General features: G+C 34.9%; 1 protein-coding gene across 1 annotated transcript; it reads left to right on the forward strand.

Moving 5' to 3' along the window:
• The first annotated feature begins 6,080 nt into the window (after positions 1 to 6,080).
• On the forward strand, positions 6,081 to 8,824 carry LOC110103781 (TORTIFOLIA1-like protein 3). The gene is made up of 4 exons (XM_020832614.2): positions 6,081 to 7,165; positions 7,265 to 7,370; positions 7,471 to 8,036; positions 8,239 to 8,824. Exons 1-4 carry the CDS (start codon positions 6,359 to 6,361, stop codon positions 8,623 to 8,625), a joined length of 1,866 nt encoding a protein of 621 aa, XP_020688273.1. The 5' UTR covers positions 6,081 to 6,358; the 3' UTR covers positions 8,626 to 8,824.
• Positions 8,825 to 15,751: the final 6,927 nt, after the last annotated feature.

A 15,751-nucleotide genomic window follows, 5' to 3' on the forward strand; every position in this document is an offset into this window, starting at 1 on the left:
GTTGGATTCGTCTCGTCGAGCCGTTCGATTCGAGTATAAGCTCGTCAAAATCGGAGACCGTTTGGTAACTCAAATTGCGGTTTGAACCTTCCAACAGCGCTTTGAACCCTTGATTCGGACTCATTTGGGCTCGGATTGGGTTGATCTTGGTGTCGTTGGGTTTGTATTTCCGAGACGCTCAGTTTGACTGTAAGCTCGCTGAAATTGGAATTCATATGCTCCCGAAATTAATTTTTGAAGCCTCCAACTAGTTTTTTGCCTCGAGATTCGTGCCCGATCAAGATAATTTTCGTGTGATGTATTAATAATATAATTATCTCAGAATAAATTATCTATTTTAATATTTTTTATTAATATTAATCACAAATTTTTATTGAAATAGCTATAAGGATCGATCAAAATTGTACCATAACTTGGTATGAAGGTTCAAAATGACTTGGTTGAGCCTACGAATGATTTGTTTAGTTTGAAGGTGATTTGTATCGAAGATGATGCATCGAGACTTGATGGCGGGAACCGTAGTAGGTGAAATAACAAAAAGAAAGCTACAAAGCAGTAATTCTTTGGTTGTGGTTGGTTGTTTATGTGCTACTGATTAGGTTGATGCTTGCATGGCATTGATTCACGATAGTAGGTAGTAAACTGCATGGATGCTGGTGGTTTTTTCTGGGACATCTGCTAGTAGCTGGTTCTTTGGCTGGTTTTTAATTTTGTTTTAGGTATGATCTTTATAATTAGGTTGATTCCGAGGCTCATAGGTTTTGTTTTAAATGTTATATTTTAGTGGGTTTTGGAGTCATTAAAGACTTGTAATTTTGCTTTATATTAACACATAGATCTCTCTTGTGAGTTTTAATTAAAAAAAAGGTTCAATATGATCTCCAATATGATTTAAAAGACAAATTTTAATATTTTGATTTTTTAAATATTAACTTAAATGATCCAACAAAAAAATTAGAGGACCAACTCTATCCTTTTCTTTCCTGAGATAATTTTGTTTTAACTTTAATTTAATCAACATTATGCTAATTATGTGTAAATGTTTTCATATTTTAAAATTTATAATAAATATTTTTTTATTATCCTTATCATGTCTATATATCTTGAAACCAAATAATTTTATATTATTTAAATATAATTGAGAAATTATGACTCATTTTAAAATATATTAAGCCCTAAACTTTTTTTGTTATTAAATTATATTCCCACCCAACTGAACCAAACGCAAAATAATTAAATAATTAAGCTCTTACTTTTTTATTTTATTTTATGAACAAAATAGCTTTGGCTATACGTATTTCTTATTTTATAAAAAATTATTTTCAAAATAGATGAAAACATCATAATATATAAAAAATATATTTGAAAGGAAATAGAAACACGACATCAAATATAATTTCTTTATTAAATATATATTTTAAATAAAAAAAATATGACCTAAGTCTTTCATCAGCATCATATATTAACAGTCTTACGCTACCTTAATAAGGTGCAGATATGAATCATTATTTTCTATTTTAGCAGCTTTGTTTTGTTGAGATGTCTTTTTGGTTTTACAACTTCAATGTTTCATTTTCATAGATAAAATTTATTATATTTTAATGTATTTGTTAATTATTGATAAAATTTGATGATCTGACCTTACTGAACAAGTTGTGATGACGCGTCAAAAATGATTATTTTATGATCGCCCATTTATGTTTCTATGTATATATTATTGATTGATTAATCATGTTAAGCTAAATCATGATTGTTGCTATATATATATATATAATTGAATAATTTTTTTCTTAAAGCTACCACGCATTAGCGACTATGATCATAAAAAACAGCTTCTCATTATAAAAATTTCTTAAAAAACAATTAGAAATCAATAGGAAAATAGAAATATAATTGTGGTTTGAAAAACAAAATAATGAGAAATCTGAGTGGGAAAGATCCGAAGTCTAATCTCTCCCTCTCTCTCTCTCATCTCTTAAAAAATAAGAGAAATCCTAAACTTCTCTTTCACAGTTGGCTAATAATACTACTTTTGATGGAGTCAAGTGCTTCAAGATGATCTTTTCCTTTTGTTGATTAAAGACTTTGTTGACCACCGATTGTTCGAACCAGTCATGACTCATACTATTTATCAGGTTAACTTAATGGTAACATTGTATAGACTTTTCAAACAAGGGCATGATTTGGTGCACTTGTATGATAATATGATGAATATTCTAGAACAATTTTAGATAATCATTGGACAACCCCCTCAAAGTACATTAATATATCTCAATTCTTATCAATTTTACACATTTTAAAATTTAGTGTTCCAAATTCATAAATAATTCAAAATTTTATAGTGCACTAGTTGACCTTTATAATGTTCTCATATTCATTTGACATTCGTTGACTGATTTCTAATTCCATAGAAGATAGAAGTGATAAGTTATACACATATAAGGACCTTTTGATATGCATGCAACCAACTCAAATGTCTTCCAACTACCATACCATAATATTGCATGCTACCACAAAGCCCGTCTCCCTTCCCTTTACTGTTCATGCTCCCTTATGCCTATAAATATGTAACTTACAATGCACAAGTTGTATGACAGTAAAAGAAGCTCTAATGGACCGAATTTATCTCATGTTATTTATATTTCATATCTTTTCATTATGTTGAATCCATTGAGTTAGTTATCTTTCAGAGTGTCAGAGCTTTAAGCCCAACAACCTCCGTTTCAACCTATCTAATCAGATGGACGAATTTTCCTCCACTTCAACAACCGTCCCTCACAACTCAACTCCAAGAGTGATAGATATTATATACCTCTCCTCGCTCAAATTCTTCATGCTAACATTAAGAACAACATACATGTTCAATTAAACACTGAAAACCACCAGCATATGGTGTTTCCAAAGCCTCAAGATGCTCTATACCAATGGGGTTGTTGGTTTTCTCAATGGAATCGATAGCTGTCCTCCCAAACACTTCATATCCACTACTAATGAAATCTTATCTAATCCATAACACAATAATTAGCTTCTTCGTGACCAATATCTTTTAGCCACCCTCTACTCCACCATTTCCCCATCTATTTAACTCCACATTCTCAATCTAAACACATGCCATGAAATTTGGTCCACCCTTGAAAAATGCTTATAACCTACATACCACTCAAGAGTCATCAAACTCAAGAATGAACTTCACAATATTTTATGAAAGAGCTTTCCATGTCTCAATACCTCTCCAACATAAAAAAAAATACTTGTAGATAATATTTATGCAATTAGGTCTCATATAGATACTTAGGGCATAATCTTATACATTCTTAATGGCTTACCACCCATAAAAATACATTCATTTTTGAACTATTCGTACAATATGATATAAAGTCTTTGTATTCTTCAAAGTTTCTACCCAACAACTTTAGAGGCACTTGAGAGGAGATCTTCAAGATTGAATCAAGGTTCTCTGCCTTCACCAAGAGGCTGAAAAAAAGACCTGACAATTTTTTGCCTTCATAAGGAGGGTGAAAAAGGACAAGTATGTACTCTGTCTTCACCAGGACGGTGAAAAAAGATGTGAATGTATGCTGCCATCACTTGGAGAGTGTAAAAGATGACGGTTATCTGCCACAACAGGTTGGTGAAAAGAGACTTTGTAAAGGGTTCTTCGCATTGTTGTGGGGGCAAAATAAGAGTCACTTGTGTTTAGTACAATACCTGTAGAAGGAGTCTCTAAGGAGTAGATGTAGGTCTAATTGGATTGAACCAATATAAAATTTGGTGTTCTTCTATTACTTTTTATTTTTCTTGCATTTTTATTTTCGTATTTGATTTTATTTATGTGGTTGAAAAATCCTGTAATACTTGTTTCTTTAAAATATCTGCATAATTCAGGATCAGTGGATTATATTTTCTAAAAAGATTTTCAAATATCTATGAATTTTTTTATAACCAATTCACCCTCCCTCTTGATTAGCCTTGGGACAATTCCAAGGCCTAACAGCCTAAATGAACTTTCAGGTCCCTTATCCCATTACGTCCCAATCAACTAGTTTTAGGATGTTGCTAGACCTTTAAAACCACATTGAAACTCGATGGCTCCACAAAGCTCATCTTGTGGCTTAAGGATTCAAACAAGGACTTTGTATAACCTTGTTTGACACTTGTAACCCGGTAGCCAACTATCCACATTCTTGTCACAGTTGCCTTACACAACAAGTGGCAGGTCATTAGCTAGACATATCCAAGGTATTCCTTCACGGTACCCTTACTAACATCGTGTATATGAAACAACCTTTTGGCTTCATTGATCCCTTACAACCAAAACTTGTCTGCAAACTCCATAAGGCTCTCTATGGTCTCAAATATGCCCCTCACTAGTGGTTTCAAACCTTTTCCAACTTTCTCCTGATTCAATGATTTGACTTCAGCAACTTGGATCTATCTCTCCTCATACATCATACCACCACCACTAACACCTATCTTCTCTAATATGTTGGTGACATTCTTATCACCAACGATCACCAACCCACCCTCAACTCTGTCATTTTCGACCTCCAAGCCTGCTTCTCCCTCAAAGACCTTGGCCCCATATAATTATTTCTTGGCCTTCAAATTATCTCCACCTCTATCTCTTATATCCTAAATCAAACTCAATACACCTCCAAAATCCCACAAAAATATGGCATGACTAACTACAAACATGCAACCTCTCCTCTCTCAATCAAATTAGCCCCTCTACGCCTGACATGCATCAACCTTTCATAAATCTAGTTATTTATAACAAAATTATTGGCTCCCTTCAATATCTTACTATAACTCGTCTTAACTTTTCCTTTACAACCAACCAACTTTGTCAATTCATGCAACCCATTTAATATTTATGTTTACATTCTGAAACATCTCCTCAAATACACTTCGGCCATATGCTAATTCTGATTGGGTTGCTAATTGCATTGATAGAAAATCCATCTTTGGAAACTGCTCATTTCTCCACAATGCATTAGTTTCCTAGAGCATCAACAATCAATCCATTATTGCCAAGTCATCCAGCTAAGTCAAATATATATCTATCACTGCTACTGCCTCTGACATTGTCTGGCTTTGTCATTTCCTTACTGAATTTCACCTTCCTCCCATCGCAACTAGCCCATTCTCTTCATTGTGATGAAATCTCCTCAATTGCACTAGCAAACAATCCAATGTTGTATGTTCGCATCAAGCACATCAAAATAAACTACTGCTTCATTTGAGATAGGATCAAAACCAAGGAAGCTTCAGTCCACCACATTCATTTAGCAGATCAACCCGCCGACATGCTCATGAAAGCTCTGTCACCTTCTCATTTTCATTGGCTACATAAAAAATAATTCTCCGATTCTCAGATCCTTAATTTGCAGGACAGCGATAAGTTACACACAAATAAGGAACTATTGATATGCTATCAACCAACTCAAATGTCTTCCCACTACTCCAACTTTTTTGCACTTTATACAGCCTTAATCATCATCACACCACACCATAACCTTCCCTGTCGCTCACAGGATCTATCTCCTCTTCCCTTTATTGTTCAAGTCCTCTTATGCATATAAATATATAACATCCAATGCACAAGTTATATGATATTAAAAAAGCTCAAGTGAAATAAATCTATCTTATATTTTGTTTCTTTTCATAGTGCTGAATCAAATCTATTGAGATCTTTCAGAAAGCCACGGTACTAAAATAAAAATAATATTGTAGAGACAAGCCATCATTTTGACTACAAATAATATTTTTAACTTCCAAAAAAAAATAGAGACCAAGGCCTCCTTTGAATTTATAGAGTATGCAGTGTTTTTCCCTACAATTAAAGGTTATAGCTATTTTTCCAATAAAAAAATACATTGAAATTTTATTTCAAAATTTTCGAAAGTTATGTTGGAGCATGACTTATATCAATTATAAATTAATATCTTACCTAAAATATGTACGGCATGCTCTGACAGTCATTGCAAATAATTATCCAAGAAATTCAAGATTTGCTGGATAAATTCGTCTAAAATATAAAACAGTCACTTAATTCCACAGGCAATAAAATAATAATAAAATATTATAAATTACCTTGCAATTCTTCTCAGTTTCCTAATTTTTTCCTTCTATTCATACTCTGTATTCTAATTAAGGAAATGCCTCCCCCCTTCCTTCAACTTGTAATCGGCTTCACTACCGTAACCAACAATCTGGTTAAATAACACCGCTCTGCCTTCTTCTCACATTGAGTCAAGCCCCGAGATTTCCGCGTCTTCTTCGTCCTTAGATCCCCTGAGAAGTTACCATTACTAAAAAAGCCATCTTTGCCTGATTCCGGCTACCGTCGCCTTTGCCCATGGCGAAGCATCGGCCAGAGGAGATGCGGCAACGCGTCAATCTCTTCATGAACAAGCTTTCAGACCGCGACACCGAAGCCATGGCAGCCGCCGAACTCGAATCGATAGCACGCAGCCTCACCGCCGACGCTCTACCCCCCTTCGTCTCCGCCGTAGGCGACACTCGCCCAACAGATAAAACTCCTCTCCGCCGCCACTCCCTTCGCCTCCTCTCACTCCTCGCTCATTCCCTTCCTCCCGCCGCCCTCGCCCCCCACCTCCCTCGTATCCTCTCCGCCACCCTCCGCCGCCTCCGCGACCCCGACTCCTCTGTCCGAACCGCACTTATTGACGCCGTCCGTTCCCTCGCCGCCGCATCGCCGCCGTCTGTTCTCGTTCCGGTTATCCTCCGCCCACTCGCCGACGCCCTTCTTCAAGAGCAGGATCTGAATCCCCAATCCGTTTCTGCGTACTCCCTCGCCGCCGCATTGGATGAAACCGCGGCCGCTAACGCCGACAACCTAACCGGATTTCTCCACCGTCTTCTTCCTCGCTTGGTGAAGCTGGTCCGAAGCCCCGCGTCCAAGGCTAAGCCCGCACTTCTGACGCTGCTCGGCAGCGTGGTAGCCGCCGGCGGCATCGACGGCGACGCCACCGCGTTACAGGCGGTCATTCCCTGTCTCGTGGAATTCCTCGCTTGTGAGGATTGGTCCGCAAGGAAGGCGGCAGCAGAGGCGCTCACCCGCCTCGCCGTAGCAGAAAGGGATCGCCTTGTGGGCTTTAAGCTCTCTTATCTGGCTTTATTTGAAGCCCGGCGTTATGATAAGGTTCTATTTTTTTTTTCTTAAATCTTATTTCTTATCATATATCTCTTTCTATACCTGGTTTATTAGATCTTGGTTTATTTAATTCTTGTTGAAATGCAGGTGAAGATTGTGAGGGATTCGATGAACCGGATGATGGGCGTATGGAAGGAAATCCCCGACAAAGATCTGAATCCATCTGAATTCCAGCCAAATTCTCTCAAAGCTGGTAACTTTATTCTCATCTTTTGATCCTTTTCAGTTCTCAATTTCAGTTTGATTTAACAACGTTTTCTATCTGGCGGTTTTATTTTTGAATTTTTTTACAGAGAATACAAGTGAAGGTGGTACATTTTCACTTACTTCAATAAACATTTCATCATCTGTTCAGTCTTCTTCTCCTTTCCGTGCTAGGAGAAATAGGCAACCAACTAGCAGATCACCTCCACCTACTGAATCTCCAATTCCTTCTTCTGTGAAGAAGAAGCTCGTTCGTCCAAGTATTGATCTGAAACCGAATTCGGTTGCATCAAGGAGGATCAGCCAAGCAAAGAATTCAGATTGGAGGATTGAAATTGCTGTTCCTGATGCAGGAATCAATGAAAAAGGTGGGAAGAGTGGAGGAGATCAGGCAAGAGCTGATGAAAATGGCAATGGAAGATCCAAATTTGAAGCAAGAAGAGTCCTCTTTGAGAAGAACTGCGAGGAGAAAAAGATGGATGCGTTGAAATCTGGGATTAAAGTAGTGCCATTACAGGAGAACGGGAGCTTGGAACTAACTGATCAAACTTGTGATGAGCTCATTGTAGACCAGAAAGATAGTGATTTGTCTTTGATTCGATTGCAATTAGTTCAGATTGAGAAACAGCAGTCCATTCTACTAGAACTTCTCCAGGTATCTTTCCTAGAGTTAATTTTTCTCCTCATCACTCTTTGCTCTTTGTTATTACAGAAGATCCGTTTTGCTCTGTTAATCTAACATATTATTTCTCTTATTCTTTCATTTCAGAACTATATCTGCATCAATATCTCTAATCTGTTCCTCAACCTTCTTCTTCTTCTTATTCTAATGCTATTTTCCTTTAAATTTTTTCCAGAAATTCATGGGTAGCTCGCAGAACGGCATAAATTCGCTGGAAGCAAGAGTGAACAGCCTCGAAATGACACTCAATGAAATCTCGCATGACTTGGTCGTTTCATCTTCCAGGAACAGAGATCCAGCAGCAAAAACATGTTGCAGATTACCAGGCACAGAATTCCTGAGTTCAAAATTCTGGAGGAGAAGTGATAGTAGATTTTTGCCTGATATAAATGATTCTTCTGGTAATAGAGCTGCTCATAATGTTCATCATCAGTGGAATAAACAAAAGCTTGGATTCACAAATCCCCTTGCAGAAATCAATCCTTGTTCAAGAGGAATTCCAAATAGATTGCAGGAAAATGCAACAGGTGATACTGGAAGCAAGCATCTGCAATTTGACTAGCTATAAAATCATTTTCTATGGAATATTATGCTATGAGATCTCGGTACAAAGAATATGGAGCCTTCTACAAAGAGTTATAAAGAGAAAATTTTATCAAGTCTTGGTTATTAATTTGAATTTAGGGGATTATATTTTTGCTGTTTTTGTTTTTTGTTTTTTGTGTTGGTTTCTTCATGATTTGTTTACAAATTTATAATCATATTTGGATCTTTCCTTTGCTTGAATAAGGCTCCCCTTCTTGCACAATATATGGAAATTGCTGATTGAAATTTTTGGAGATGCCTTTCTTATATAGCAATCAGAGAGTTAACGGTAAAAATTTAAAATATCAGTGATAAAAATGTCTTTCAGAGGCATTATTTTTTACTAACAGTTGCTTATCATGAAAGCAAGATTTTGTTTGGAATAACTTTCTTACTGTTTTTCAATACAATTTTTTTTTTAAATTAAAATTTTGTACAAAAAAGTCGCTTTAAAAAGCAATAAGAAGGTTGTCTCAAATGAAGCCTCAATCTTATTTTCTTAAAAAATGTTATTTTTTCAGATTAAGAATTTGAGTCGCACATAAAATCATTGATTTAAGCTCAGTTTTACCTAACAATTGATCTAATTTCAATCAATTTTTATTCTCCAAAGATAAATTAATAACACAACATATATGAATATATATATGCATATACATATGCCGATGCGTATATATATTTCAATCCAATTTGAAATTAGCATGATTATGTTCAAATTCAGCTCAATTAAATTTTGATTCGAGCGAGTTTTGACTCATTTATTTTCTATTCAAATTTGATGTGAAGAAAAAAAAAACTTTTTTTTGTTAGAAAATTCTTTGAGTCAAATTCACAATTAATGGCTCTCAATTCAGTAGAATATGCATCTCAACTTTGCTATTGCAACTTTGCAAGTAATAAATGATGAGAAAAGCTAAATTAGAAGATATAGGATAGAAGCTTGACTAAGGAATGGGCAATGTGAAGCGTTGACGGCTCCTGTGGAGGGTGACCGTTGCCCGTCAACAGTAACGGTAGTTGAGAGGGGTTGGCAATATAGATAGGAATAGTTCACTAAGTTAATTAATAATAAAATTAATTAAAACTTTCGTTTAATCCTTTTCATAATAGGGAAAAATAATTTGTTTTGAACTGGTTTTCTTAATTAATTAAGCAGAGATCATAATTATGAAAATAATACAGAATATAGAGGTATGCTTAAAATAATACGAGATATTAAAACTGGTAAACTTAATCTCCCTATCCCAACCGGTAAACTTAATCTCAAGAATCTTTATCACGTTTCAAATCTTTCTTTTATTTTAGTCTATATTCATCGCTTGACTGCAGACAATAAATGTACTATTACCTTCACTTCTAATGGGTTTAAAATTCAGGATTCGAAGACCGGACAACTTCTTCTACAGAATCCATGTCTTAATGGACTCTATCTCCTCCACTCATCTGCCTCTACTTGATCTCTAGCTCTCGTCTCCACACAAGCCATTCCCAATCTCTGCAATCACTGTTTCGAACATCCTGCATCCAATACTCAACGACATTTGGCAAATAACATCTCTACTATTTGTTTACAATCATCTTAATATCATTGTAATTCATGTAAAATGGCCAAAAGCCATCGATTACCATTCCTTAAATCTACACCCTTAGCTTCTACTACTATCGAACTAGTTCATTTCAATGTTTGGGGATCTTCTCATGCAAGGATACAAATATTAGGTTTAATTTATTAATGAATATTCTAAATTCTATTGGGTCTATCTGTTGTAGTAGAAATCTGAGGTCATTTTTAAATTCATAGAATTTAACAAAATGATCAATCGCGAATTTAATAAACGTATCATCACCTTTCGCTCGGACGGAGGTGGTGAATTTCTCAGCAACCAATTCAAACTTATCTGCAAAACTTGGGGTATTCACCATCAATTTTTTTGTCCTTACACCCCTGCTCGAAACAGTGTCACCGAACGCAAACATCGCCATATCTTGGAAACTGTTCCTACCTTACTTTTCGAAGCTAACATCCTCAATCTCTCTGGGCATACAAGTGTTTATCTCATCAACAGATTACCTACTAAAGTTCTAAATAATATAAGTCCTTATCTCAAACTTTATCAAAAGCCTCCCTCTTATTCACATCTTCGAATCTTTGGATGTTTATGTTATCCTTGGCTTCGTCCATATAATACCTCTAAACTATCACTTCTCTCTCTTCCTTGTGTGTTCATCGGCTACGCCCCTACCCAAAAAAGATACGGATGCCTTAATCATAATACGAGAAAAATATTTACGTCACGACATGTTATTTTTAACGAAGCTATATTTCCATATCAACAACAACACACAACAACCACCGATTCCTCATCTACAACAAATTATACACCTCTGCTACTTTTGGTCCCAACCACTCAGCTTTCTAATTATGCTTCAATCACTACCATATATCTCTCATTTCAACCCATTAATACTCCTTCCATAATCAACAACACAAGTTCCGCTTACTCCCTATTCTCTTCTCACGCCAATGCTCCCTGCCACCCTCCTAGCACCTCTATTCCTAATTGATCGACCACTCATCACATGCAAACAAGATCGAAAACCGGACACTCAAAACCCAAGGTCATTTTTAATCTTCTTCATCACAATACTCCTGATCCAACATGCTACACCCAAGCCACAAATATAAACATTGGCGAACTGCCATGTATGATGAATTTCAAGCTCTCCAATCACAAGAAACATGGGAACTTATTCTTCCCAATCCTACTCAAAATGTTCTTGAGTGTCGTTGGACCTATCGCACCAAATTCCTATCTCACAGCACTATAGCTCGGCACAAAACTAGACTTGTCGCTCAAGGATTTAACCAAGAATACGTCCTAGACTACACTGACACCTTCAGCCCAGTCGCAAAATGCCCACTATTACAGTCCTTCTCGTCATCGCTCTTCATCACAACTTGCCAGTTCATCAATTAGACGTATCTAATGCGATCCTTCACGGCCATCACTCTGAAACTGTTTACATGAAACAACCACTTGGCTTTCTTGACATTCTTAATCCCAATCACATTTGCCGCTTGAAGAAGGTCCTTTATGGTCTAAAATAGTCACCTCGATAGTGGGTTGCCACCTTATCTGATCATCTTCAAACTCTTGGTTTTAAATTCAGTTCATCTGATCCCACCTTACTTATCTATCATAAATCAGATATCTCAATGTATTTTTTAGTCTACATTGACGATATCCTTATTATCGGCAACTCCTCAATTGAAATCACTAAACTACTCCAAAACCTTCACACTAAATTCAAAATGAGAAACCTTGGACCCATTTCTCAATTTCTCAGCATTCAAGCCATTCACACCACCTACGACATTCATTTAAATCAAACACAATTCGCTGAATCCATCTTATCTAAAGCCGAAATGCTTAATTGTAAACCGGTATCTACTCCATCCCAACTCAAGCCATCTTGCAACGCCACTACCTCACATGATTTACCTAATCCGACGTTATTTCGCCAGCTAGTAGGATCATTACAATATCTCACCCTCACATGACCAGATATCTCCTTTGACGTCAACAAAATTTGACAGCATATGCAGAATCCTCTTACTAGTCACTTTGACGCTCTCAAGTGCCTCTTGCACTACATTCAAGGTACATTACACACAGGCTTACCACTATTTCGTGATACTCTTTTTCTTTGCTCTTATGCAGATGGAGATTGGGCTGGTGACTCGACTGATAGAAAATTCATTTTTGGTTACTGTAATTATCTTGGATCTTCCTTAATCTTCTGGAGCGTCAAGAAGCAAAATGTAGTTGCAAGATCCTCCATAGAAACCGAATATAGAGCACTAGCAGCTTCAATCGCTGAAGTCATTTGGCTTCGCCGTTTACTCAAAGACTTCAACTGCTTACCCTCTGCACATACTCCTATATTTTGTGATAATACCTCAGCAATAGCTCTAGCAAATAACGCAGTCTTCCACGCTATAATCAAACACATCAAAGTCGACTGTCATTTTATCTGGGATTGCATCAAGGATCAAACCATCACCATTCATCATACTTCCACCATAGTTCAAATCCCAAATATCTTCACAAAACCACTCTCCATCTCTCGGTTCAAGCACCTCGCAACCAAACCGATCACCTCTTCCAACACAATAGTTTGAGGGGGCATGTTAATAACCATGTTATACTTCTGTACACGTGTCGCCATTGTATTGGCTACTAGTCTTTTATGTTGTCTATTTAATATTTGTAATAGTTAGACACTGAATGTAATCTCTTTCTCCTTATTTTGTTCATTCGGTCTTGCTGCTTTCTCCTGTTCGTTCTAAAAAATTTCATTTGGGACGAATTTTTTACTACTTCGTAAGGCAGTTTTTTACTACACAAATTTTAATTTTTGTAATAAAAAGCTGCTTTAAGAAACATTAAAAAAGCAATCCCAAATAAAGATGGCTTCATTTAGGATAAATTTCTTACAGTTTTTTAGCATACAAATTTTTATTTTTGTACTAGAAAGTTGCTTTAAGAAGCAGTAAAAAAGTCATCCCAAAAGAAGCCTAAATTTGCTCATTTTAAGACTTTTAATTTTATAATGATTTAAATTAAATATTGTTATGATTTTAAATATGATAAATTAGTTATATGTGGTTGTAGCGAAAGCTGCCGTCAATGGTGGCCTAATTTGCTTGGCAATGATGGTCATTGATACTATGTCACTGATAACCGCAGCGTATTATGTTAGTGATGATCGGTGGTAATTTGTTCTTAAAAAATTCAAAATATTTAAAAAATTCAAAATATTTAAAAAATTACATTGAATTTTTTTTTAATAAATCGAACATAAAAATGACTAAAAATAATAGTAAATTATAAACAGAGTAACAGAGATGTTTTTAAAAAATAAAAAATTGATGCCAAACAGCCCCTTAGGATATATTTGCTTGCTACATTTTACAAATTGGACAAAATTTGCTGGGCCGGTCCAACACTTGATCAGGCCTCAAATGATTCTAAGGGCTTATCCTACAATCTTATTGAAATAGAATTTATCTATACAGATTTTATTTTAAAAAAATAAAAGTTGTCATATAGCAGATAAATATGAATTTATCTGATCCTTTTAAATAATAATAAGCACATATAATAATAATAATAATAATTGATATGGCTCCAAAAAAAGTCATGATTTGCAAGAATCTTGATGCAATCTTTGAATTAAAAGTATTCAAAATTAACTCATGATCATCTTAACTTCAAATTTAATATGCTTTTAGTTGAATTGAGCGACTCGATGAGACGAATCCAATGAGCCCAAAATCACTAAATTTCGATATTATTAAGATACTTAAATACTGTCAAAAATGCTTTAGAATCTAGAAAATCGATATGGACCATAAGATAGACTGTTTTGAATTTTGACTTAAATACTGAAAAAAATACTTCATGATCAAGGAAATATTCAAAGAGAATATTTGCTAAATAAAGTGATTTAATTTTGCCTTAACTATCTAAATGATTCTATTGGAGCTAAATTTAGTGCTCCTACATTTAATTTTATTAATTATTCCATTCAAGCTTAGTGAATCATAAAATAGTGAAAGGAACCAATGCTTTGATAAAGACTTTTTGAACAAAATATCATGAATGTTAATTTTCAAGCTAATAATATGTTAATGATGTTTTGGATGTTAATTTGGGCTATTTATGCCATAATTTTTTGCAAACCAATTCCAAACCCTTACAAATTCTTGACCATCAATGAAGAGATGATGAAATGAATGCTGACCATATAATATGTAGATGCTCAAGGAGCTTAGTTGTTGAATTTTTTATCAACTTAAATAAATTTTTTAAACAGCCTTCAAAGAAATATTGACTTATGGATGAGGGAAGTTTATCTATAATATTCTTCCAAGTAGATTTTAAACTAAAATTAACATTATTGAAACCTTTGAATATGATACAATCTTTTAAGTGAGGATGAAATGATTGACATAATATACAACACACAATAGGAAAATGAGCGATTTCCAGCAAAAAAAAAAACTGTAGGAAATCTAAGAAATTTTTGTTGTAAATCAAAATTTTTGGCGGAACCATTTCCGGGAGTAAAACATGCAAAAGGAAAAAAAAGTTGCTGATGGAATAAATTTCTAGTAGATTATCGACAAAATATTGCTAGTTTAACCGCCGAACAAAAAATCATCGAAAAATATGACAAGATTTTTCGCCGAAATTTTTGGAGGATCTCTAGCAGAAATGCTATAAAAAATTATGTTAGAAATTTTGACAAAATTTTCATTAATTTTTTGCATCGATGCTTACCAATAAAAAATCCATCAGAAACATGTAGAAAAAAAAATACTCATGACCTTGTTTTCGTATGGATACACATACTAAGTCACAACATATAATAGCAACACATTTTAACATACATATATAACTCATAAATAATAATTTTAGGTAACATTGATAAAAAATCATTCATTACACAAATATATAAAACAAACATATGATCGCAACATGGTCTGAATTTGTTAGTCAAATAAAAAAAAATGAGTTCATTACAATAATAACAACATATATTAAATATAATCATTCTTAGGTTTCTCACTCTCCTCAGCCTTCTGAACCATCTTTTGTCACCGTTGTTCCCTGAATGCTTTCAGCTCTGCTTACATCCAATTTACTATGTAAGCATATCTACTTTAAGTTGTCCCATCTGCTCTATCTCCTTGGTCAAAGCAACAACCCTTCGGCTAACTATCCCCTCAATGCTACTATACAGTAGGCTACTAAGCTGGACGATTATGACTCATATGGATAAGCTTGGGAGTCTAATCTATATACTCTCCATTTTTTACATCCATCCCATTACATGTTATCACATGTTATAGTTAAAGCGCTATGTAGATCCTAAAAAGGATCCCTCACCAATGGAAGCTTTATTATCGTGAATTTTTTCATAATCCTCCTGTAACAAATGAAATACATATAAACCCTTATAGATTTAACTTGTACACATAAATACTATATAAATTTTAAAACTCACATAAGCTTTCCTTGATCTATGATCAACTC

The sequence above is a fragment of the Dendrobium catenatum genome, unplaced genomic scaffold (genome assembly GCF_001605985.2).
Source record: "Dendrobium catenatum unplaced genomic scaffold, ASM160598v2 fragScaff_scaffold_1391, whole genome shotgun sequence".
In the NCBI taxonomy this organism is placed as follows: Eukaryota; Viridiplantae; Streptophyta; class Magnoliopsida; order Asparagales; family Orchidaceae; genus Dendrobium; species Dendrobium catenatum.

Excerpts from the sequence above, each read along its gene's own strand:
- LOC110103781 (XM_020832614.2), top strand. The coding sequence starts at position 6,359 with ATGGCGAAGCATCGGCCAGAGGAGATGCGGCAACGCGTCAATCTCTTC. Across the intron at positions 7,371-7,470 it reads GCCAAATTCTCTCAAAGCTG|AGAATACAAGTGAAGGTGGT; the intron begins GTAACTTTATTC and ends ATTTTTTTACAG. Across the intron at positions 8,037-8,238 it reads TTCTACTAGAACTTCTCCAG|AAATTCATGGGTAGCTCGCA; the intron begins GTATCTTTCCTA and ends AATTTTTTCCAG.